Source organism: Equus caballus, chromosome 2 (assembly GCF_041296265.1).
Source record: "Equus caballus isolate H_3958 breed thoroughbred chromosome 2, TB-T2T, whole genome shotgun sequence".
Classification (NCBI taxonomy): domain Eukaryota; kingdom Metazoa; phylum Chordata; class Mammalia; order Perissodactyla; family Equidae; genus Equus; species Equus caballus.
In genome coordinates, this window is record NC_091685.1 from 29044822 (window position 1) to 29062637 (window position 17816).

A 17816-nucleotide genomic window follows, 5' to 3' on the forward strand; every position below is an offset into this window, starting at 1 on the left:
AGGAGTTTTGCTGTAAAGCGGAGCAGAAAAGTGGGGTGGTGGCTCAAGACGGCCAAGGGCAGATGCTTTTAAGGCATAGTGTGTGTGCAGGCAAGAATGATCCAGCAGAGAAGAAATGGCTAAGACGAGAGAAAGGGGACACCTGCACAGGTTTAGTCTTAGAGAAGCTGAGAGGGGTAGATCTGGATCACAAGTTGAAGGTTTGGACTTAGAGAAGAGAGGGGCTCCCCCAAAATAGTACAGGGGGACTGTGGGGCATGTGCACACAACACTGCATATAAGTAGTAGAGGAGGTGATGGGAAGATGAGGTACCTCCTTTCTGACTGCATCTTCCATGACTATGAAGTTTGAGGGGAATTCATCAAAGAGGGTGCTGGAGACGGGAGATGAGGTGAAGGTGTGAAATACGTTATCCAAGAGAGGAAAGGTGAATATTTGAGGGAAATTCAACAGGAGAGTTTGGCAGTGTTGAGGGCCCATTTGAAATGTGGTCATAACTAAAAAGTGAGTCAGGTCAGCATGCCAGTGGGTGCAGGTGCCAGCTAACTGCCCAGTGAGTGTGATGGAAAGAGGAAAGGGAGCTGAGTGTGGTTTTAGTGCTGGACAATGGAATCTAGGCTGAGATGGAAGGGAAGTGAAGAGAGGAGGTGACTGGTGGGGAAAGGTGAAAAAGAGGTAGGGTCAATGAACTGGAAGTCTCAGGGAAGTTGGAGGAGATAAGATTATATAAAGGCATTAATACAAAGTTAACCATTAAATGAAAACACACACCTTTCTAAATACCAAAAACAAACAGCTAAAAAAAACTAAAAGAGAAAAAATATACACTATATAAGACTATATAAAAAGACTTGGGATACATGTAAATATAACATGAAACAATATGATGGAATTGAGACCAAACATTTATCATTTTATGCTGTTGTAAAAGGACTGAGGAATCTCTAGAACATATCTCCAGAATTATTACATCAATAAGCAAGGTGGAGAAATTATGTTTTTTATTTTTGCTGAGGAACATTCGTTCTGAGCTAACACCTGTGCCAATATTCCCCTAGTTTTTAGTATGTGGGCCGCCAGCACAGCATGGCTGCTAATGAGCAGTGTACGTCCACATCTAAGAACTGAACCTGGGCCACCAAAGCAGACTGCGGTGAACTTAACCACTAGGCCATTGGGGCTGGCCCTATAGGATGCTATCTTTATATAAGAAAGGGGGAGAAAGATTAAATCAAATAAAAAGGGTCACTAAATAGGAAGGGTGGGAGTAAGGCAGAGGACATAGGAATAGAAACAAGACTTCTTTGAATATATCTTGTTTTGTAGATTAGACTTAGAACTATATAAATATTTTACATAATTAAAATTAAACTAAAAGAAATTCTTAAAAATGGGAAAATACATAACCCAGGTTAATGTAAATGTGTATCCAGTTAGTAGGAAGCTACACAGAGAGAAATTAGACTATGTAAGTTTAAAACACAGTAAGTTGACTGTATATGCCCTGTAGGAAATACACCAACAACAAAAAGAACTGCAAACACAACCGTAAACGCCTTTGTTCTTCTGATACTGTTGTGTAATACAATAAAACAATTGAGTAATTGTGATATTCTAATTTTATAATTCAGGGTACAAATGAGCACTGGGATTCTCAGTGTTGAGAAAAATATACAGACGTAGTTAAGAAAAATCTCTGAAGTCTTGAATTCGAATGGAAAGTATCAATGTATTTTACCTTAAAAAAGATGTTTTATCTTAAAAACAAAACATGTCCTAGCTCTGTGCACCAAAAAGGCCTATAATAATGACAATGCAGTAGCAGCGGGCATTCTAGAGCCCAGATTTTGGCTCTGCAATGCCATTCACCACTAGAAAGAACCAGGATTTCTGTTTTTTCCCCCTAGAAATAGCCAACTCCAGGTTTGGAGCAGGAAACATACAAGCTAAATGTGGTAAATTCTATCATACTAGATAGCAAGGTTACCAAATATTACCACCAAAAGGGTCATATCAAAAGGACTCAGGAGCCAACAAGAGGCCCCCAACTGGGCAAAAATAAGGACAACTTGAGCATTAAGTTTAATAACTGCAATGAACTGAAAACTATAATGTTTAATTCAGTGATCATGACACTAAAAACACTAAAAACAACTCAGTGGTCACTTGTGGAGGATGCTAGTAAAACCAACTCACTAATTTGAAAACTGGCAAGAGATTCGTGCAATTATCCTCTTTTTCTGTATAAACTATAACTCTGGGTAACTAAATAGGAGATGACTGAAAGTATCTCTCTATCGTGGTATTTCAGGTATTATATGAAGAAGGAATGGCAGAACTAGAATATCACCATTTTGCAACCCTTGATGAATTAATGGATCTAGGCATTGAATTTCAGTGACTGCAACATATAAACACAGACAACCAGACAGGATGTCTCCCCTGAGGAAAGCATACAACACTATCTATGAGGTTTTCTTGCCACTCGATGTGAATCCAGTCATACCTCTAGATCTATTCCTAATTAACAGTAAATACAAAGGATAGAGAAACCTGTTAAATAACACCATAGAGATAATAGCAAAATCCAGACTGGGAAACAGTGAGGAGCCTATAGGCTCAAAGACATCCCAGGAAATATGCCAACCAACTGCAATACGTAGGTAGACCTGTCTGGATTCTCATTCAAACAAATAAATTACCTAAAAATAACACATGCAACTTAAAGTACTTCATAACATTAAGGAATTAATGTTAATTTTTTGGTACAATGGTATTGTGATGGTTCTAAAATAAGTCCACACCTTTAAAAATATATATTGAAATATTTATAGATGAATGCTATGGTGTCAGGCTATGGTAAGGGGGAGAAGTAGACAGTGGTATAAATGAAACAAGATTGGCCACAAGTTGCTAATTGCTGAGGCTATGTGACAGGGTTCGTTATATTCTTCTACTTTTGCACATATTTGAAATTTTCTGTATTTAAAATTGCTTGAGGGATGGAACGGGTGGTGGTCTTTTATCAGATCTAGGAAAAGCAGGAGAGGTGGGTTTGTGAACAAGATGAGTCCCATTTTGGTCATGTTGACTTTTGGTGCTTGTGTTACATCTGGGTCAATTGTACAGAAGGTGGAAATAGTGAACTCGAGAGATGTGGATGAGAGATGAAAATGAGAGTCACTGGATGTCCAGGGACGAACTGTAGAGAAAGGGGTTTGAGGAGTGGTCATAGAGCAAAGAACCAGACAAACATCTTAGAAACTGGAAGGCCCACAAAGAGGTCTAGAACAGTTTTTAGGAGGAAGGAATGCTTGGCCTCCTACCTCACACCATATACAAAAATTAACTCAAAATTAGGTTCAAAGACCTAAATTTAAGAGCTAAAATTATTTAAAACTCTTAGAAGACATAGGTGTAAATCTTCATGACCTTGGACTAGGCAATGGATTTAGATATGACACTAAAGCACAAGCTAGCTAAAATGAAAGAAATTGGACTTCATCAAAATTAAAAACTGGTCAAGACACTCAGGTATGTGAAGAAAACTCAAATGGGAAAAAATACTTGCAAATCACGTATCTGATGAGGATCTGGTATCCAAAATATATAAAGAACTCCACCTCAAAAATAGAGATAAATAACCCAGTTAAAAAATGAACAAAGGATTTGAATAGACATTTTTCAAAAAAAACACAAAAAACCACAAATGGCCAATAAGCATATGAAAAGATGCTCAACATCCTAGTCATTAGGGAAATGCAAATCAATACAATGAAATATCACTTCATACCCACTAGGATGCTTCTAATTAAAAAAAGAAAAAAGGGAATATGTGTGTTGACGAGGATATGGAAAAATGTGGAACCCTCAGACATTGCTGGTGGTAATGCGAAACGGTGTAGCCACTGTGGAAAAACGATCTGGCAGTTCCTCAAAGTTTAACATAGACATACCATATGACCAGCAATTCCATTATATGCCCAAAAGAAATGAAAACGTACATCCATATAAAAACTTGTATACAATACTCATAGTAATAGCCAAACAGTGGAAACAACCAAAATGTCCATCAACTGACGAAGGAATAAAATGTGATATATCCATACAATGAATATTTGCCAATAAAAGGAATGAAGTACATGCTACAACATGGATGAACCTTGACAACATAATGCTAAGTGCAAGAAACCAGACACAAGACTACACATTATGACTCCATTTAGATGGAATGTCCAGAACAGGCCAACCTATAGAGACAGAAAGTAGATTAGTTGTTGCCTAGGGCTGGAGGAAGGAGGAATAGGGAGCGACCGCTAAGTATTTTTGGAGTGATAAAAATATTCTGGAATTAGTGGTAATTGTTGCACAACCTTGCGAATATACTAAAAACCACTGAACTGTATACTTTCAAATGGTGAATTTTATCTCAATTTAAAAAATGGTGGGGGGCTTGTGCTCAGTGGTGTCAAATGCTACAATAAAGCCAGGTGAGGCGAGGCCTGGAGAAACCACAGGATGAGCGTAGCATTAAGGTTGTCAACTCACTAAGTCCTTTCCCTCTTCCATCATCTATCCCTCCCCTACTTAATTCCAATAATTCTGGCTGAATCCTAAACAGACCCAGTGGCTCCATCCCTCTTGCCATGATTGGTTTAGGAGTGGGCAGGTGATCCAGTTCTGCCCAAAGTAACTCAGGCTGCTGAGGTGCTTCTGGGAACTAATTATTCTTAAGGAGAAAAAAATGACGAAATAGGTCTTCTGCCTCTGGACATGGGTGTCTCAAGCTGAGGGAGGCCTGCAGCAGCTGACGTGGAAGTGAGGCAGCTGGATAACACAGAGGGCGGCAGAGCAAAGTTGGAAAGCACTACCTGGGTCCTCAGAATCACCAGACCTCAGGATTTCTCTTAGGGAGATAAACTCTCCTGCCGTTCAAGCCATTTGATTTTTTTTTTTTACTTAGAGCCCAAAGCATCCTAATGTGGGTCACTGGTTAACTCTTCCTGAGATTGGTTAGCAGAATGAGCTTGGAGACAGGGCCAAGGGGAAGGGAACCCACTTTTCTATTATCTTACTGTGTTTAGGTTAGGGCTGACACTGGGCATGCTATAACGGCTGTCTCAAATGTCCTTATCGTGTTTTGACGTCTGGTTTCTTGGTTTTTAAGCCCAGGCACTTTCATGGTCCACAACCAGTCAAATCAGTAAACATTTTCCAGGAAGAAAAAAAAAGTTCAAGTTCACCTTACTCATCCTAATTTCCAGGTAACAGGAAGAGTTACTACTGAGTTCAACCTCAGCCAGTCACTTCATATCCAAGTCTGTTTCCTAACTATAAAACGGGAGTAACACCTACAAGGGATTGACCCAAAGATTAAGCACCAGCACGTGGCCAAGCTCCTAGCAGTCTTGTGGCTCGACACATTTTACTGAATGTGAACTCAGACAAATACCGATAAAGCAACCCCAACTGTGGCTTTCTCAAATTATGCAACTTCTCCACAAATACCAAGCTGCCGTACCCCTAGCCCTCAGGGCTGTAATGGTTTCCACTGCTGGAAGATGACACCTGAGTAAAAATTAAAACTCTACAACCTAGAACTATTTCAGCAATTATGACAGCAAATGGCTGGAAACTACCTAGGTAGACAATTTTTACCTTATCCAAAAGGTGCCCTCAAATAGGAGTCCAAGTCAGAAGGTATTTCTGATGAGGAGTTTGAATCCTGACTTTCGAGTCACTGGATGTACACATAACTGTGCTTTAGATGTACACATAACCCTGAACAAGTTTCTTCATCTGAGCCCATTTCCTCAGCCAGAAAACAGGTGTTAACACTTGGATTACACAATTGTACCCAAACTGAAGACCAAAGATAATACACAAAAATATCTATCAAGGAAGAGCTTAACTGATATGATAGCTCCACCATTTGGACTAAGGGGATAAACAAACCAATGAAAGGTATCTTTTTTGTAGTCTCCAATTTACTTTATTCCCCTCAAACAAAGGTGACCTGCAAAAGCAAATTCAAATTGTGAGCATCAATTTATTACAAGTTCTATTTCCTAACATAACTTTTGCTATTTCACCAGGGTCTCCAAACTAAAGCAACCAGACGAGTCCCCATTAACGGCTTTGTTTTTGGACCCAGAGCAGTTCACCAGCAAGAACAAGAATTTAATCAATTCACAGATGTGCAGGTCTGCTTAAGAGCAGAGTGCCATCTGTCTAATAGATCTTATCGCCGGCTGTTATAGACAGAAGCACTTTCTCCTGACACAAGACTACTACTGTTGGATCTATTAATACGCCAATTTTAGAGGTTTTACATATGAATGAAGTAAAGAGGCTCTTTTTGCTGTCAGCTACCAGGCCAAAATCTCAGATCTACCAAAAATCTGCATTTAAATGTATACTTCAGGTAATGCTACATAACAAGCACAGAAACTACGTCTCTGCTCCCAGCCTCTCACCACTGCTCTACTTACTCCTGGGATCTTGCCTAACTCCACCTAGCACTGTGTTCTACAGACTGACTGTAAACCAAAGATTGACTGTACATGGAACTTCTACAGCTCACACCAGAATGCATCCTGTCCCAAGAGACTTGGAGAAACTAGGCTCCCCAACTCCTGGGAAAAGATTAGAGGCAGCATTCCAAGCCAAACTGTATCCAGCTTTATTAAAGATACTTTTCATAAACAATCATGGTATTTCAGGCAGGACATGGGCAGACAATCGGTAACAGTATACAACAACTTTCAAACTCCCTTCTTCAATGGACTACCAAAATCAGAAAGCCACTATAAAACCCAACGAAGTCTTCATGTGATGCTCTCAACAGGGCAAGTTTAGAGTGAGGGTTGACGTTTCACATTTAGCATGTTGTTTAACAACTTTTCACAAGCCGACCCTGACTTTCAGGAAATGAAATGAAAATGGCAGAACTATCAATCTGAAGATCCACAATCTAAATAAGGGAACTGCTGCTCTTTTGAGGGGTGCCATCTCAATGGTGACACTGGCAAGTCCAGATTGCCTGACATACTAGTAACCAATTTTTGGGGGTCAGGTCTCAAGAGGTCTCTGGGTTTAAGGGAGTCAGGTCTATGCTGAAGGCGGAGAGGGTGAAGAAGACATAAAAACGAATTTTAGTTTTTCCACACCACCAGGCGTTTGTGCCAAGGTGGCGCATGTGTGTCAACGTCAAGAGATCTCTCCTCCTGGGAACCAAGAGGAAGGTCTCTCAAAACTAGAAGGGAAAGATGTTTTTTTCCCCATGTCAATCCAGTTTCGGAGACATTCTATTAGTGACATATGCCCTTCCCCGAAAAACAACAATGAAGTGTTCTGTGTGCTAACAACATAGCTTAAAAAAAAAAGTAAAACAAAATTCTGCATTTTTATAAAACTTGATAAAAAATAGTATTTCAAACTGTACAGTCACCAGAAGTACACAGTTATCAAAAATGCACACACTTCACTTGGCATCTCCAGCACCTTCAGCTTTCTGTGCCTAAAAGAAAAATAGACAGATTAATACAACGTATGAATTTTGAAACTACCTTCATTCATTTTCCATCTACAGCATTACTTTGTTCCCAGGCCAAGTTCAGGTTTTAGGTACTTTGACACTAAGACTCCGCACTTGTTTGGAGACTGAGTTTGTAGGTTACTGCATTAAGTCACTTCCCCTCTGGACCGTACTGTAAAACTGGGGAAGGGAACACACCAGCATAGAAGATCTGAGGTCACTCCCAGCTCGAAAACTCTATGGTGTAGCACAAGTGTGACACCTAATGACAGGACAAGGATCTCGCCCACGGTGCCCTTTCTATCAGATGGCAGACTTCAGGAATCCAGGATTAAAGTTAACAGAAAAGCCACAAGCAAACTCCGGACTGAAACGCACACTTGGCATGATGCAGACGCAGGAAAAAGGCAGTGAAAGCCTTTGCGATGAGTGACTGATTAAATGAGCAGACTGAAAAGCGCACCAGCAGCTGTACCTGGTCTGTTTTGGCATCTCCATTTTCGGCAGGGTTATTCCCATCCTTGCCAGCGTCAGCCTTCCCCTTTTTCCCTTTGGGTACCTTCTCTCCCTTCTGAAAGGGGGGAGAAAAAAGAAAGCTGTTTCTCCTCATTTCATATTACCAGGGTATGGTCTGCAAAGTTCTGCACAAGAGAGGATTGTTTATGGAGGATAAAACACACATACACAAACTTTAAATCCTCTCCGTTTATTTAAAAAAATGAATCAAAACCAGACCAAATTATCTATACTTTGCTGTGGTCTTCAGTATGTAAAAATTGTTATGTGACTGTAAGTACTAAGAGTAAAACAGCTTAAACACTTAGGGGGTTTAATATCCAAGTGCAGTTTTCTGTGAATTGTTGATAGTTTTTCATTAAGAAACCATATGACAAATCTCAGGAATAACGCAAGCTATCGAAACAATGTAGAATACCCATTAATGGAGTCACCATTGTGCTAAATTAAGATAAACGACAGTGTTCATACTGTAAAAATGACCAATTCCAATGTTATTTTAAGGCCTAGTCCTAGTAACTTTGTCATATCTCGACTTTGTACCAACAGATGAAGTCATCATGTAGCAGGTCTCCTGTCAGCAACAGGGGAAACTGCTCAGCCTTATGTAACTCCTAGAAGCAAGTCTGTCTCCTAGTCCTGCTCACCTTTGCAGGGGCCTTTTTAGGCTTGGGCTCTGGCTTTGGAGGAGCAGGTTTCTTTTATTCCGGTGAAAGAGAGAAAGAGAACATTAGTATGATGGACCAAAGAAAACCCAAACCCAACCCCAGTACCACTGACATGGAAGTTCCTATTCTCTAAAGGTTTTGTGGCTAGCTTTCCATTAGAATTTCCTATCTTCAGAAACCCACTCAAGTAACATCCTGAAGTGTCCCACTGTGGCTACAGCCACCAGAACATCAGAACCAGTAAATCTCAAATGGGTGAGAGTCCACAATGGAGTAGATCATTCAAAACCAGCCACTGATCATAACTCATGGGAAGCAAAGAGGATTATTTTTCAATGCTTTTTAGTCTCAAGGACAAATATTAAAATTTAAAAGCAGACACTTACAGCAGATAACCTTGCAGATCTTCTCTGTGGCTATTAAAGAAAAAAGGGGAAAAAGTTAGAAATAGGACAGCTGAACCACTTGAGGAAAAAAACCCAGAAATGTTGGTGCCAATTTGTTCTAGACATAGGAAGTAAAGAGGGCTTACTTAGGCAAATTCAGGACGAGAGCTACGGTTAATTACCACCAAAGGAGCCAAAGCCTTTGTAAGACTCCAAAGAAGAAAGAATAAATAAGACTTACTTCGTCCTTCACCTTGGCTTTATCTCCTTTAGCATCCCCTTCAGCCTATTAAAAACAAACAAAAACTAAGAAAGTTGCAGCTTCTGAGGCAATTCTTAATGATTCCCTAAGCTTAACCCCCCCAAATTAAGAAGTTATAAGGGAAAAAACTGAAGGGGAAGTCTGGCACACAACTTTTCTAGGACATACAAATCGTCAGTTCTTAGCACCCCCCAGCTCCTATGCAAATACCCCAAGTGCTTAGAAAGCTGCGGGAGAGCTCGCTTGTGTGAGCGCCACCGCCGGTGTGGCCCACAGCGCGCAGGGAGGCCGGGTGTCTTCCGCCGAGCGGCCCGGGAAGCGCGCGCTAAGCTGGAGCGAGCAGCGCAGCCCGCGCCAGGCAGAAGCAACAGCTGCAGATGGTGCAAACAAACCCCTCCGGAGGCGGGGCCCGAGCGCCGTTGCCATGGCAGCCGTCGAGGGCGGGGGACCGGAGGCGCGCGCAGCCGGGGGAACTCGTGGGCGACAGCGGCGCGCACCGGCGCTCGAGTCTCGTGCGCGGGGGCCGTGGGCGGAGGCGGAGCCACACGGCGAAGCCCCGCCCCGAGGGACACGGCCCCGCCCCCTCACGGTGGCGGTTTTTTTGGCGGCAGCGCGTTCCCCCGCCCGCCAACCCCGAGCGCCGCCTTCCCGCCCTTTCGGGTTTGAATTGCCCGCCCGCGGGGAGGGGAGGGGGCATGGCGATGGGGGAGGGGGCGCGGGGCGGGCACGTCGAGCCCGAGGGGAGCGCGATAAACAGCCGCCAACATGGCTCCTCCCGCCGCGGCCGCCGCTCCTCCAATATGGCCTCTGGCGCCCGCGGGCAGCCGAACCGCGCAGGGTTAGCCCGGGGCCGCCTGACACCGCCTCGAGCACCCGCGCCGAGCGGCTGCGCCTGCTCCAGTCCGACGCCGATCCTCGCGCTCCAAAGCCGGGGGAGCGGCGGCGGCGGCGGCAGCAGCAGCGGTGGTGGCGGCGGCGGCAGTGGCGGCCCAGCGCCCGGGGCCCTTGCGCCACGTACCTTTCTCTTGGGCATGGTGACGACGGCGGCGGGACGTTGGCGCTGGACGCGGGGGATGCAGCGGCGCGCGGGCTTTAGTCGGCCCGGGGGTCGCTCTCGCCTCTTCTTCTTCACACTGCTCGGGCTCCGGGGGGTTTATAAAGTTTTTATAGCGCTGGGAGCCCCGGACCGGTTAGAACCGGATTTCACCTCCCGCCGCCGCTCATTGGCCCAGCTGGGGTCACGTGGGCGGGGTTTAAACTCACCTCCTCTGGAGGGAGTGAGGAGGGGGGTATGGGGGGAGGGCGCGCGAGACGGCGGCGCGCCTAGGGGGTGGGGGCGCAGTGGGGGAGGCGCGCGACTAAGGCAATAAATGAGGGGGGTGGTGCGAGTCGGCAGGCTCTGGGTTTCGGCTCCCGCCAAGAGCTGGCTTTTACAAACTACCAAGTTCCTTCCACCTTATGCAACCGAGCTACCCACTTCTCCAAGCCGTGCGACACTTAGGGCGCATCTCGGCCGCTTTCCTTCCTGTTCCTGCGGGGGGCCCCAGAAGAAGGGTTTGCAAGGCCTGGCCGCACCGCCCTTCTCCGCCGGAGGCGGGAGGAAGCGCGCGGCTTGGAGGCACAGGCTGCAGTTCCCAGGGCCAAGGCTGACGCTGAAGTGGGGAAAGAGCGGGGAAGCCAGCTTGGCGCAGCCGGACGTGCATCCTTCCAAGCTGCCACTCTGAGGAAGCCTTTGGTGCACCTCACCTGGAAGGCGGTCCACTCGAGATGGGGTGGGGGCTCGAAGGGGAGACTTTACACGCAGAGGTGCCTTTCGGGTGCAGCGGGGCAGGTAGGAGCTGTCCTTTCAGCACCCGTTGCTCAGCCGCCTCCCCAAATCCAACGAGGCCCCCCCCAAAAGCCTGTTGGGTGGCTCCCTTAGGTCTCTGTATTCTGGGACTTCAGGACCCCGCCGCAGAATAATGGAGAGCGGCCGTCAAGGAGGCCTACCAGCACTCCCCTCCCCCTACGCTCCACCCGCTTCAGAGACTTCAAGCTCAGCTGCCCCCACCCGATGCGGCCACCAAGCCTGGGCGCTGCAAACGCAGCTGGCGAAATCCCTCCTTCCACACTGGCAGGCTGGCTTCCTTTCACTTGCGCGAGGAAAAGGAGGTGGAGGAAGGCGTCCGGGGATTAGGAAACAAGCAGAGAAACAGGTGTTGCGACGGCAAAAGGGCTCTTCCAGTGGTGCCCCCATGCCACACGCCCCCAAAGCTACGGATCCTGGAGGTAGCCAAGCACACCTGAAGAAGGGTAGACAGTTGCAGCAGCAAAACAAGATGTTCTTTACATTGCACTGGTAGCAAACAAGTTTTACATTCAAGAAAGAATTCTTAAAATTCTATTTGACACCCAGGAGAACACAAAAACACGGTAAATATCCTCAAGTGGGGGCTCAGCTCAAAAGTAGGAAGACATTTAAATAGGTCCCCACCTATTTCTTGAGGCAAGGGTTGAAGCTGGTTTGCACAAATCATACTGGTAGAAAGCAACCACAATGAGTTCAACTATCTGCAGCCCCTGCTTCTAGGTGGCCTCTCAGTCTCTTTCCACCCCTACAGTGCCTCCTGGGGCAGCCCCTCCCCTCCCACCCCACCCCACCTCACCCCACCCCACTCTGTGCACCTCTCCCAGAACACGGGACCTCAGGCCAAAGGGAGATACCAGCCCCATTAATCACCTCTGCTGTACCCAAGTCATATTAGGCAAAGTCAGACAGAGAACGGAGACAGGACTCAACAGCCACGCTCACAGGGCAGATTCCGTTTGCTGCCTCCAGCCCCTCATTCCCGCCTTAATTGTAGGGCTCTGTATTATAGCCGCATAATTCATGCCTCCCTAATTAAGGCTGTCAACAGCCCCATTGTAAAGCTGGAAAATGTACAGCACCTGCTCTCTGGGAACCCTTTGCCAGCCATTGGTAGTGGGGAGTGCCAGGTGTGTGGGGGGGGCTTGCCAAAGGTGCATGGGTTGGCTTCTCAATCGCAGTGTCTGGCATTTACAATTGATTCTGGGAGCAGGGAGGATGGCCAAGGGGTCTCTTGTGCCAGGTATTCAGGCACAGGAAGGGGAAGAGGAGACTGGAGTATAGGAAAGTTAGGGATTTAAAGAGTATGCTCTTACCACTGCTTGCAGGACCCTCCCTCTCCCCTAGAGGGAGGTGCTGGGAAACAGTTTGCAGAAAGTAAAACGGGAAGACTAAACAGAATAGCGTTTGGTTGGTATTACCGGCCGGTGCTTGCTGCACCTGAAGCACAGAATTGCTCAGGCAGACAACTCTTCAAAGGCACTAATCCTCTCAGCAGCTCTGCAGCGAGGTCTGGCAGGGAGAGGTAAGGGAAAGGACATGGCCCTTGATTTGGCCTTCTTCCTGCTGGGCAGCCTTGGCCCTCCCAAGCTGAGATTCTGCCATGCTGAGAACAAATTGTTTCAGGGCCTAGTTAGGGGGCCAGGTCAAAAAGCTGAGAGAAGAAGCCTCACAGATTGAGGAGGTGGGAAGCAGTCTGAGATGGTGAGGTCAGGAGGCCCAGTCAGCCGGGAGAAGCACTTGTTTCTGTGCTCTTGGTCCTGATGTGTTCCAGGGAAGGAGGCCTGTGCTGGATTAGATTCACCAGGGCCTAGAGGCTCTTCTGTTACCCTGTACCCCTCGAGGGGGCCAGTCTCACTGGGGAGCGGAACCTGGCCCCATGCCCTGCAAAAGGAGGAGAAAAGCTTGTGTGGGCTGAGTCGACAATAGGTAATTGGATTGTAATCACCCGCCTGGCTTCGGCGCCATTGGGGGCGCTGAGCCTTTCAGTGAGCAATCAGCACTGCAGGGTGGGAGGGGGTAGAGATTCAATAGCAAATCCCAGGTGGAGAGCCAAGGGGGAGGAGCAGCAGATGGGCACATTTTTTCTCTCTCTCCCTCCCCTTCCTTGCCCAAATTATGCTGGCTGCCTATTAGCTATTTACCAGCAGATCCGAGGTGGAACCAAATCTTTTGTGAAAGTCAGGTGGAAGGCTAAGAAGATGGGTAAAGGGCGAGGGTTTGGGGAGAGCTCTTCCCCTCAATTCTGTGTATCGAAGGATGTGCTGGTGGAAAAAGAAAGTGTGTCTAGGAGCACACGCGTGGAAGGAGCAGGCAGCAGAAGAGTTGGGGCCCCCTGCTGTCCAAACCTACTGACCAGCAGAGCTGGGTTTAGTGTACTTGTGGGAGACTCTCGCCCTCAACCCTCCCTAGGGGCCACTGTCTCAGGCAGCCCAAAGGTATCTATGGCCAGCAGACCTGGCCTCTGGGGCTCCCCTGCCAAGCAAAGGGAACACAATTCATCAGGAGGGAGGTGCCTTTCACCAAGAAAAGAAAGAGGAGTAGGGCCCTGGTGGGGGGGGACGGGGGGTGGCAAAGGGCAGGGCAAAGTGACAGGAGGCCAGCCTCCCTCAGGCTGATGCAGTGCCCAGACGTGCCAGCCAGTCAGCCCGCTTGAGTTCCAGGGCCTGCAGGAAGCCTTGGACCCGCTCTTCCCGTCTGGCTGAGAGTTTGTGCAAGCGTGTCCATCGGAGCTGGGCGTCCCCACTGGCCTGGAGCCCCTCTTGCAGCAGCTGCTCTGTCACTGCAGCCTGGTCCCTCTCCAGCTGCTGCCTCTTCCGCTCCTCTGCATACATGTCTCGGGCCTTCTGCTAGAGAAAAATGGGGATTGGGGTGGGGAAATCATTTTTAGGTGTGGGTGGAACTGGATTGGAGGAGGTAGGGCACAGGGTGGGCCAAGTTAAGTGGAACAGTGGGGAGCTTGTACCAGATTTGGGAAGGTTTGGGAGCAGGTGAGATGGGTGATGCCCAGGTTGTACATACGGGCAGGGCAGTGGCAGTTCTAGGTCCATCTTGGTTTGTTTTGGAGGGAGCACCTGTATTTCTTGAAATTCTTCTCAGGTTTCCACTTGGAAGGGAACCAGGCAAATGTGAGTCTGACTTCTGGTTCCCCCACCAACTAGATTTATGGCTTTGGGCAAATCCTCTCCTAACCTCATTTCTTCATCTGTAAAGTGGGGGTTGTGCCTACCTTGAAGAGTGGTTTTAAGGATTAGAGATAATATATGCAAAACCCTCTCTAGCAGGCTCTCAAAAAGAAACAGCAATTTTATAAGTCATTACTATCTATTCTCTGCTGTAAAGAAGGTCCTATTCCCGCCTGGGACATGCCCATCGGGTCCTTTAGTTTCCCAAATCACTCTAAGGTTGCCATCCTCCCAACTCCCTAAGCAATTTTCCAGAATTTGGCTCCAGACTTGCCTCCTGTATGGAGACCAGCCTGACTCCTCTAGCAAATGACCCTCCTATGAACATTCTGAGAAGCAGGTTTAGCTCTCTTAAGCCACTTACTGCATTCTGCCTAGTAGAATAGGTCTTAGTGTCCATAGTCTACTTTTTCTGTTAGAAAATAAGCTGTTGAATACTTGATAGAGCCCTCAGAGCTTCTGGAACCAGCTCTGACACTAGGTAGTTGACCATACTCCCTGGCTGCACTTCTCATACCCTTTGTGTGTCTCCAGACAAACCATGAAGTGTTAGAGGGCAGAGACTGTGTGGCTTTTCCTCCTTGGAACCTGGGGCGCCCCACAGATGTGAAATACTCAATCGACTGACCATGTGATCCCAGGAGAGCAGCGAGGATGCTCCTGGCACATGAGAGGGGGAAATCCCTTTGGAGCAGAACCAAGGCCTTGCTGTGCCCCGCTGAGGCACTCTGCTCCTGCCACTCTAACCACAGAGCCTTTGCACCAGAGCTCTCCTGCCAAACCTATTCCATGTGAGAATCTATGCTTTGCTGCTGACTTGGCAGCCTATACCCTAATGACTCTTATCACATTCTGTCCTGTATTATGGTATTTATGTACATGTCTGTGTCTTATTCAGCCTGTAAATACCTGGATTGCTCTGTCTTCATCTTTTAAGGAATATCTTACATGTGCACAAGCACTTGACCCTCACAATGGAGCTAGGGAGGTACCTTCTATCTGTTGGAGATAAGAGATGGAGGTTCAGAGTAGGGAAGTGATTCGCTAAGGTCTCTCAGCAATAAAGGTTTACTGCATGAATAAAGATGACAAATGAAAATTCTGGAATATTGCCCCTCTAGGCTCCTGAATGATCCCAGGCATTCATGGGTACTCTTCTGCTATGATAATGAGCTCACAAATGGAGCTATGAAGACTAAAACAGGCTTGAGAAGTTGCTGCTAAGGCTCTCTATCTTGTTGCAAAGGCTTCTTCCTGGCCTTGGTCAGGAGAAACCCAGGAGGAGAGGACCTTACTGGGGGTATGGAGATGCACACGATATAGTCTCAGCAATCCACATGCTTAAAGGCTGATTAGGACACAAGATCCATATACAAAGTCCCATAATACAAGGTACAATGTAGTAAGGGTCATCAGGGAGGCAAGAAAAAGGGCCATGCAGCTCAGAGGAGAGAGAAATTGTGGTTGATGAAGGTCAAGGAGCAGTGAAACCTCATGGACAGGCAATATTTGAGCCAGGCTTTAACCAATGGGGGAGGATTTGGATAAAGCTGGGGTATGTGGGGGGAGGAGAATAGCAGGCAGTGGAAATCATGGGCAAAGACACATGAAATTGATTGAAGAGCTTGATGAGGCTAGACTGAGTCCTGGAGCACTGGGGTTTGAAAAGTTCCTGTCCAAAGGACTCACTCACCTCTCTAGGCCTATTTCTTTTCTTTTCTTTTTTAACAGTTTTTTTTTGTTTTTTTTCAAAGATTAGCCCTTAGCTAACACCCACTGCCAATCCTTCTCTTTTTGCTGAGGAAGACTGGCCCTGAGCTAACATCCATGTCCATCTTCCTCTACTTTATATGAGGGACACCAGCCACAACTTGGCTCGATAAGCAGTGCATAGGTCCGTGCCTGGGGTCAGAAGCGGTGAATCCCAGGCTGCTGAAGCGGAGCGCATGAACTTAACCGCTATGCCACTGGGCCGGCCCTATGCCTGTTTCTTATTCTGCAAAATGGAGATGATAGTACCCACCTCCCTGGGTGGTTTAAGGAAAAATGAGATAATGAATGCCTAGGCTGGTGCCTGGTTATTAATGGTTAGCTATTTTTCTATCACACCTGCTGTGGCTAGGGCTAAGGAGGCTAAGTTCTGGAAGGACAGAAAAGATGGGGGCACTAAGCCACACAGGGAGGAAATACGGAGCTAAAGTTGCTCCGTGAAGCTCAAGCTTCTTCCAAATGGCAGCCCCAGACTGAGTGGAGGCAGGGAGGCAGAGGCCAAGGCAGAGCCTGGCCTCTGTTTGCCAGGAATCAGCAGATCACTTTTAGGATGATGGAGTCAGGGGAGCTCCTTAAGACCATCTGCTCCAGCCTCCTCACTTTAGACAAGCAAGGACACTGAGGCCGAGAAGGGAAGGGACGTGGCCCAGGTCACAGAGTAGGTTGAAGTTTCCTTGGTTTCTCTACTAAGGTGGCTTCTTGAGAGGTCTATGGGGAATGTGTCTTGTGCCTCTGGATAAGCTGTACTTTCTAGGGGTGGAGTGGGGAACCGGTGGCCTGCATCTGGATGCCTGTCTGTGCGGCCTCCACACGGTCTGGATCTACCTCCCCTTCTCAGAAGTGTTCTAAGTCTTCTCAGGTACTCAGCTTCAGAAAAATCTAGGCTAACCGACATCCTAGTCACTTCCTCTCTCCCTGACCATTCTGTCTACTCTCCCTGTATAATGACCAATCAGGGGTGAGGGTGTAATAATTTCATTAGATACTTCTTGAACAGAACTTATGTGATCTCAGTGCAAAAGCTCCACGGAGCTTGCTTTGACAAATCGGGCTCTCACCTATTAATCTAAACCTCTCCTGGGCATTAAGCCTCTCTGCTCTTGTTCTGTCCCCGGCAGAACTGGGGACCAAGTAATAGCCCCTCAAGTCCTCTACTACCTTGCCGAGGCCTGGAAGGAGGCTGCAGGTCTTGGGCTTCAAAACATTCATTAGCCAGCGAAGAGTCCTCCCCTAAGGCCCCATTTGCTACAGTCAACATGCTCAGGTCAGCAGCATGGGCGATGCATTTCTGAGGATGCCTGAGACAGAGAGAACACCTCTGGCGGGAAACATGATGTTCCAAAGTGCCCCCAGAATCTCCCTGCCTGGGGACCTGTACTGGGGACAGGATGAGCAGGGTGCTACATGTCTATGGCTTTTCTGAAGACAGGAGAAGTCTGGTGAAGAGCCCAGAGAGACAAGTGATAAACGATCCTGGCCACCATTCTCTGAAAATTAACTCTGTTCCAGCACTGCACTCAGCGCTTTCTGTGTATTAGCTTCCTGAACCCTTATCACAAACCTGTGAGACGGGTATTATTATTATCATTACTCCTCTCACTTTACAGATGAGGAAAATGATAGTCTGAAGGGTTAACTAAGTGCC

At 47.0% G+C, this 17816-nt stretch overlaps 2 protein-coding genes across 21 annotated transcripts in view; both read right to left on the minus strand.

Moving 5' to 3' along the window:
* Nucleotides 1-6659: 6659 nt before the first annotated feature.
* HMGN2 (high mobility group nucleosomal binding domain 2) lies at nucleotides 6660-11676 on the minus strand. 2 transcript variants are annotated; one of them, XM_003364432.4, is made up of 6 exons: nucleotides 10389-11676; nucleotides 9350-9394; nucleotides 9109-9138; nucleotides 8702-8752; nucleotides 8014-8109; nucleotides 6660-7520 (listed from the first exon to the last, which is right to left on the minus strand). In XM_003364432.4, exons 1-6 carry the CDS (start codon nucleotides 10401-10403, stop codon nucleotides 7485-7487), a joined length of 273 nt encoding a protein of 90 aa, XP_003364480.1. In that variant the 5' UTR covers nucleotides 10404-11676; the 3' UTR covers nucleotides 6660-7484. The 2 variants fall into 2 exon arrangements, with proteins under 2 accessions (XP_003364480.1, XP_070106838.1); XM_070250737.1 differs by lacking the exon at nucleotides 9350-9394 and having other exon boundaries at nucleotides 10389-10601.
* DHDDS (dehydrodolichyl diphosphate synthase subunit) overlaps nucleotides 11671-17816 on the minus strand; it is a 30400-nt gene continuing 24254 nt past the window's right edge. For 10 of the 19 annotated variants that reach the window (XR_011432386.1, XR_011432383.1, XM_014737308.3 and 7 more), the window contains one exon: nucleotides 11671-14065. Coding sequence is in view for 14 of the 19 variants with exons in the window: in XM_014737308.3 (XP_014592794.1) it covers nucleotides 13826-14065 (240 nt within the window). In the remaining 5 variants the exon portion in view is untranslated. The remainder of the gene's footprint in view (nucleotides 14066-17816) is intronic. The other 9 variants (XR_011432385.1, XR_011432387.1, XR_011432384.1 and 6 more) reach the window with 1 other exon arrangement.

What these genes read in the sequence shown, in the direction of transcription:
- HMGN2 (XM_003364432.4), bottom strand. An exon ending in GATCTGCAAGGTTATCTGCT is followed by an intron (nt 8,753 to 9,108) that starts GTAAGTGTCTGC and finishes CCGGAATAAAAG; the next exon opens with AAACCTGCTCCTCCAAAGCC. An exon ending in GAGATGCCAAAACAGACCAG is followed by an intron (nt 7,521 to 8,013) that starts GTACAGCTGCTG and finishes TTTTTCTTTTAG; the next exon opens with GCACAGAAAGCTGAAGGTGC.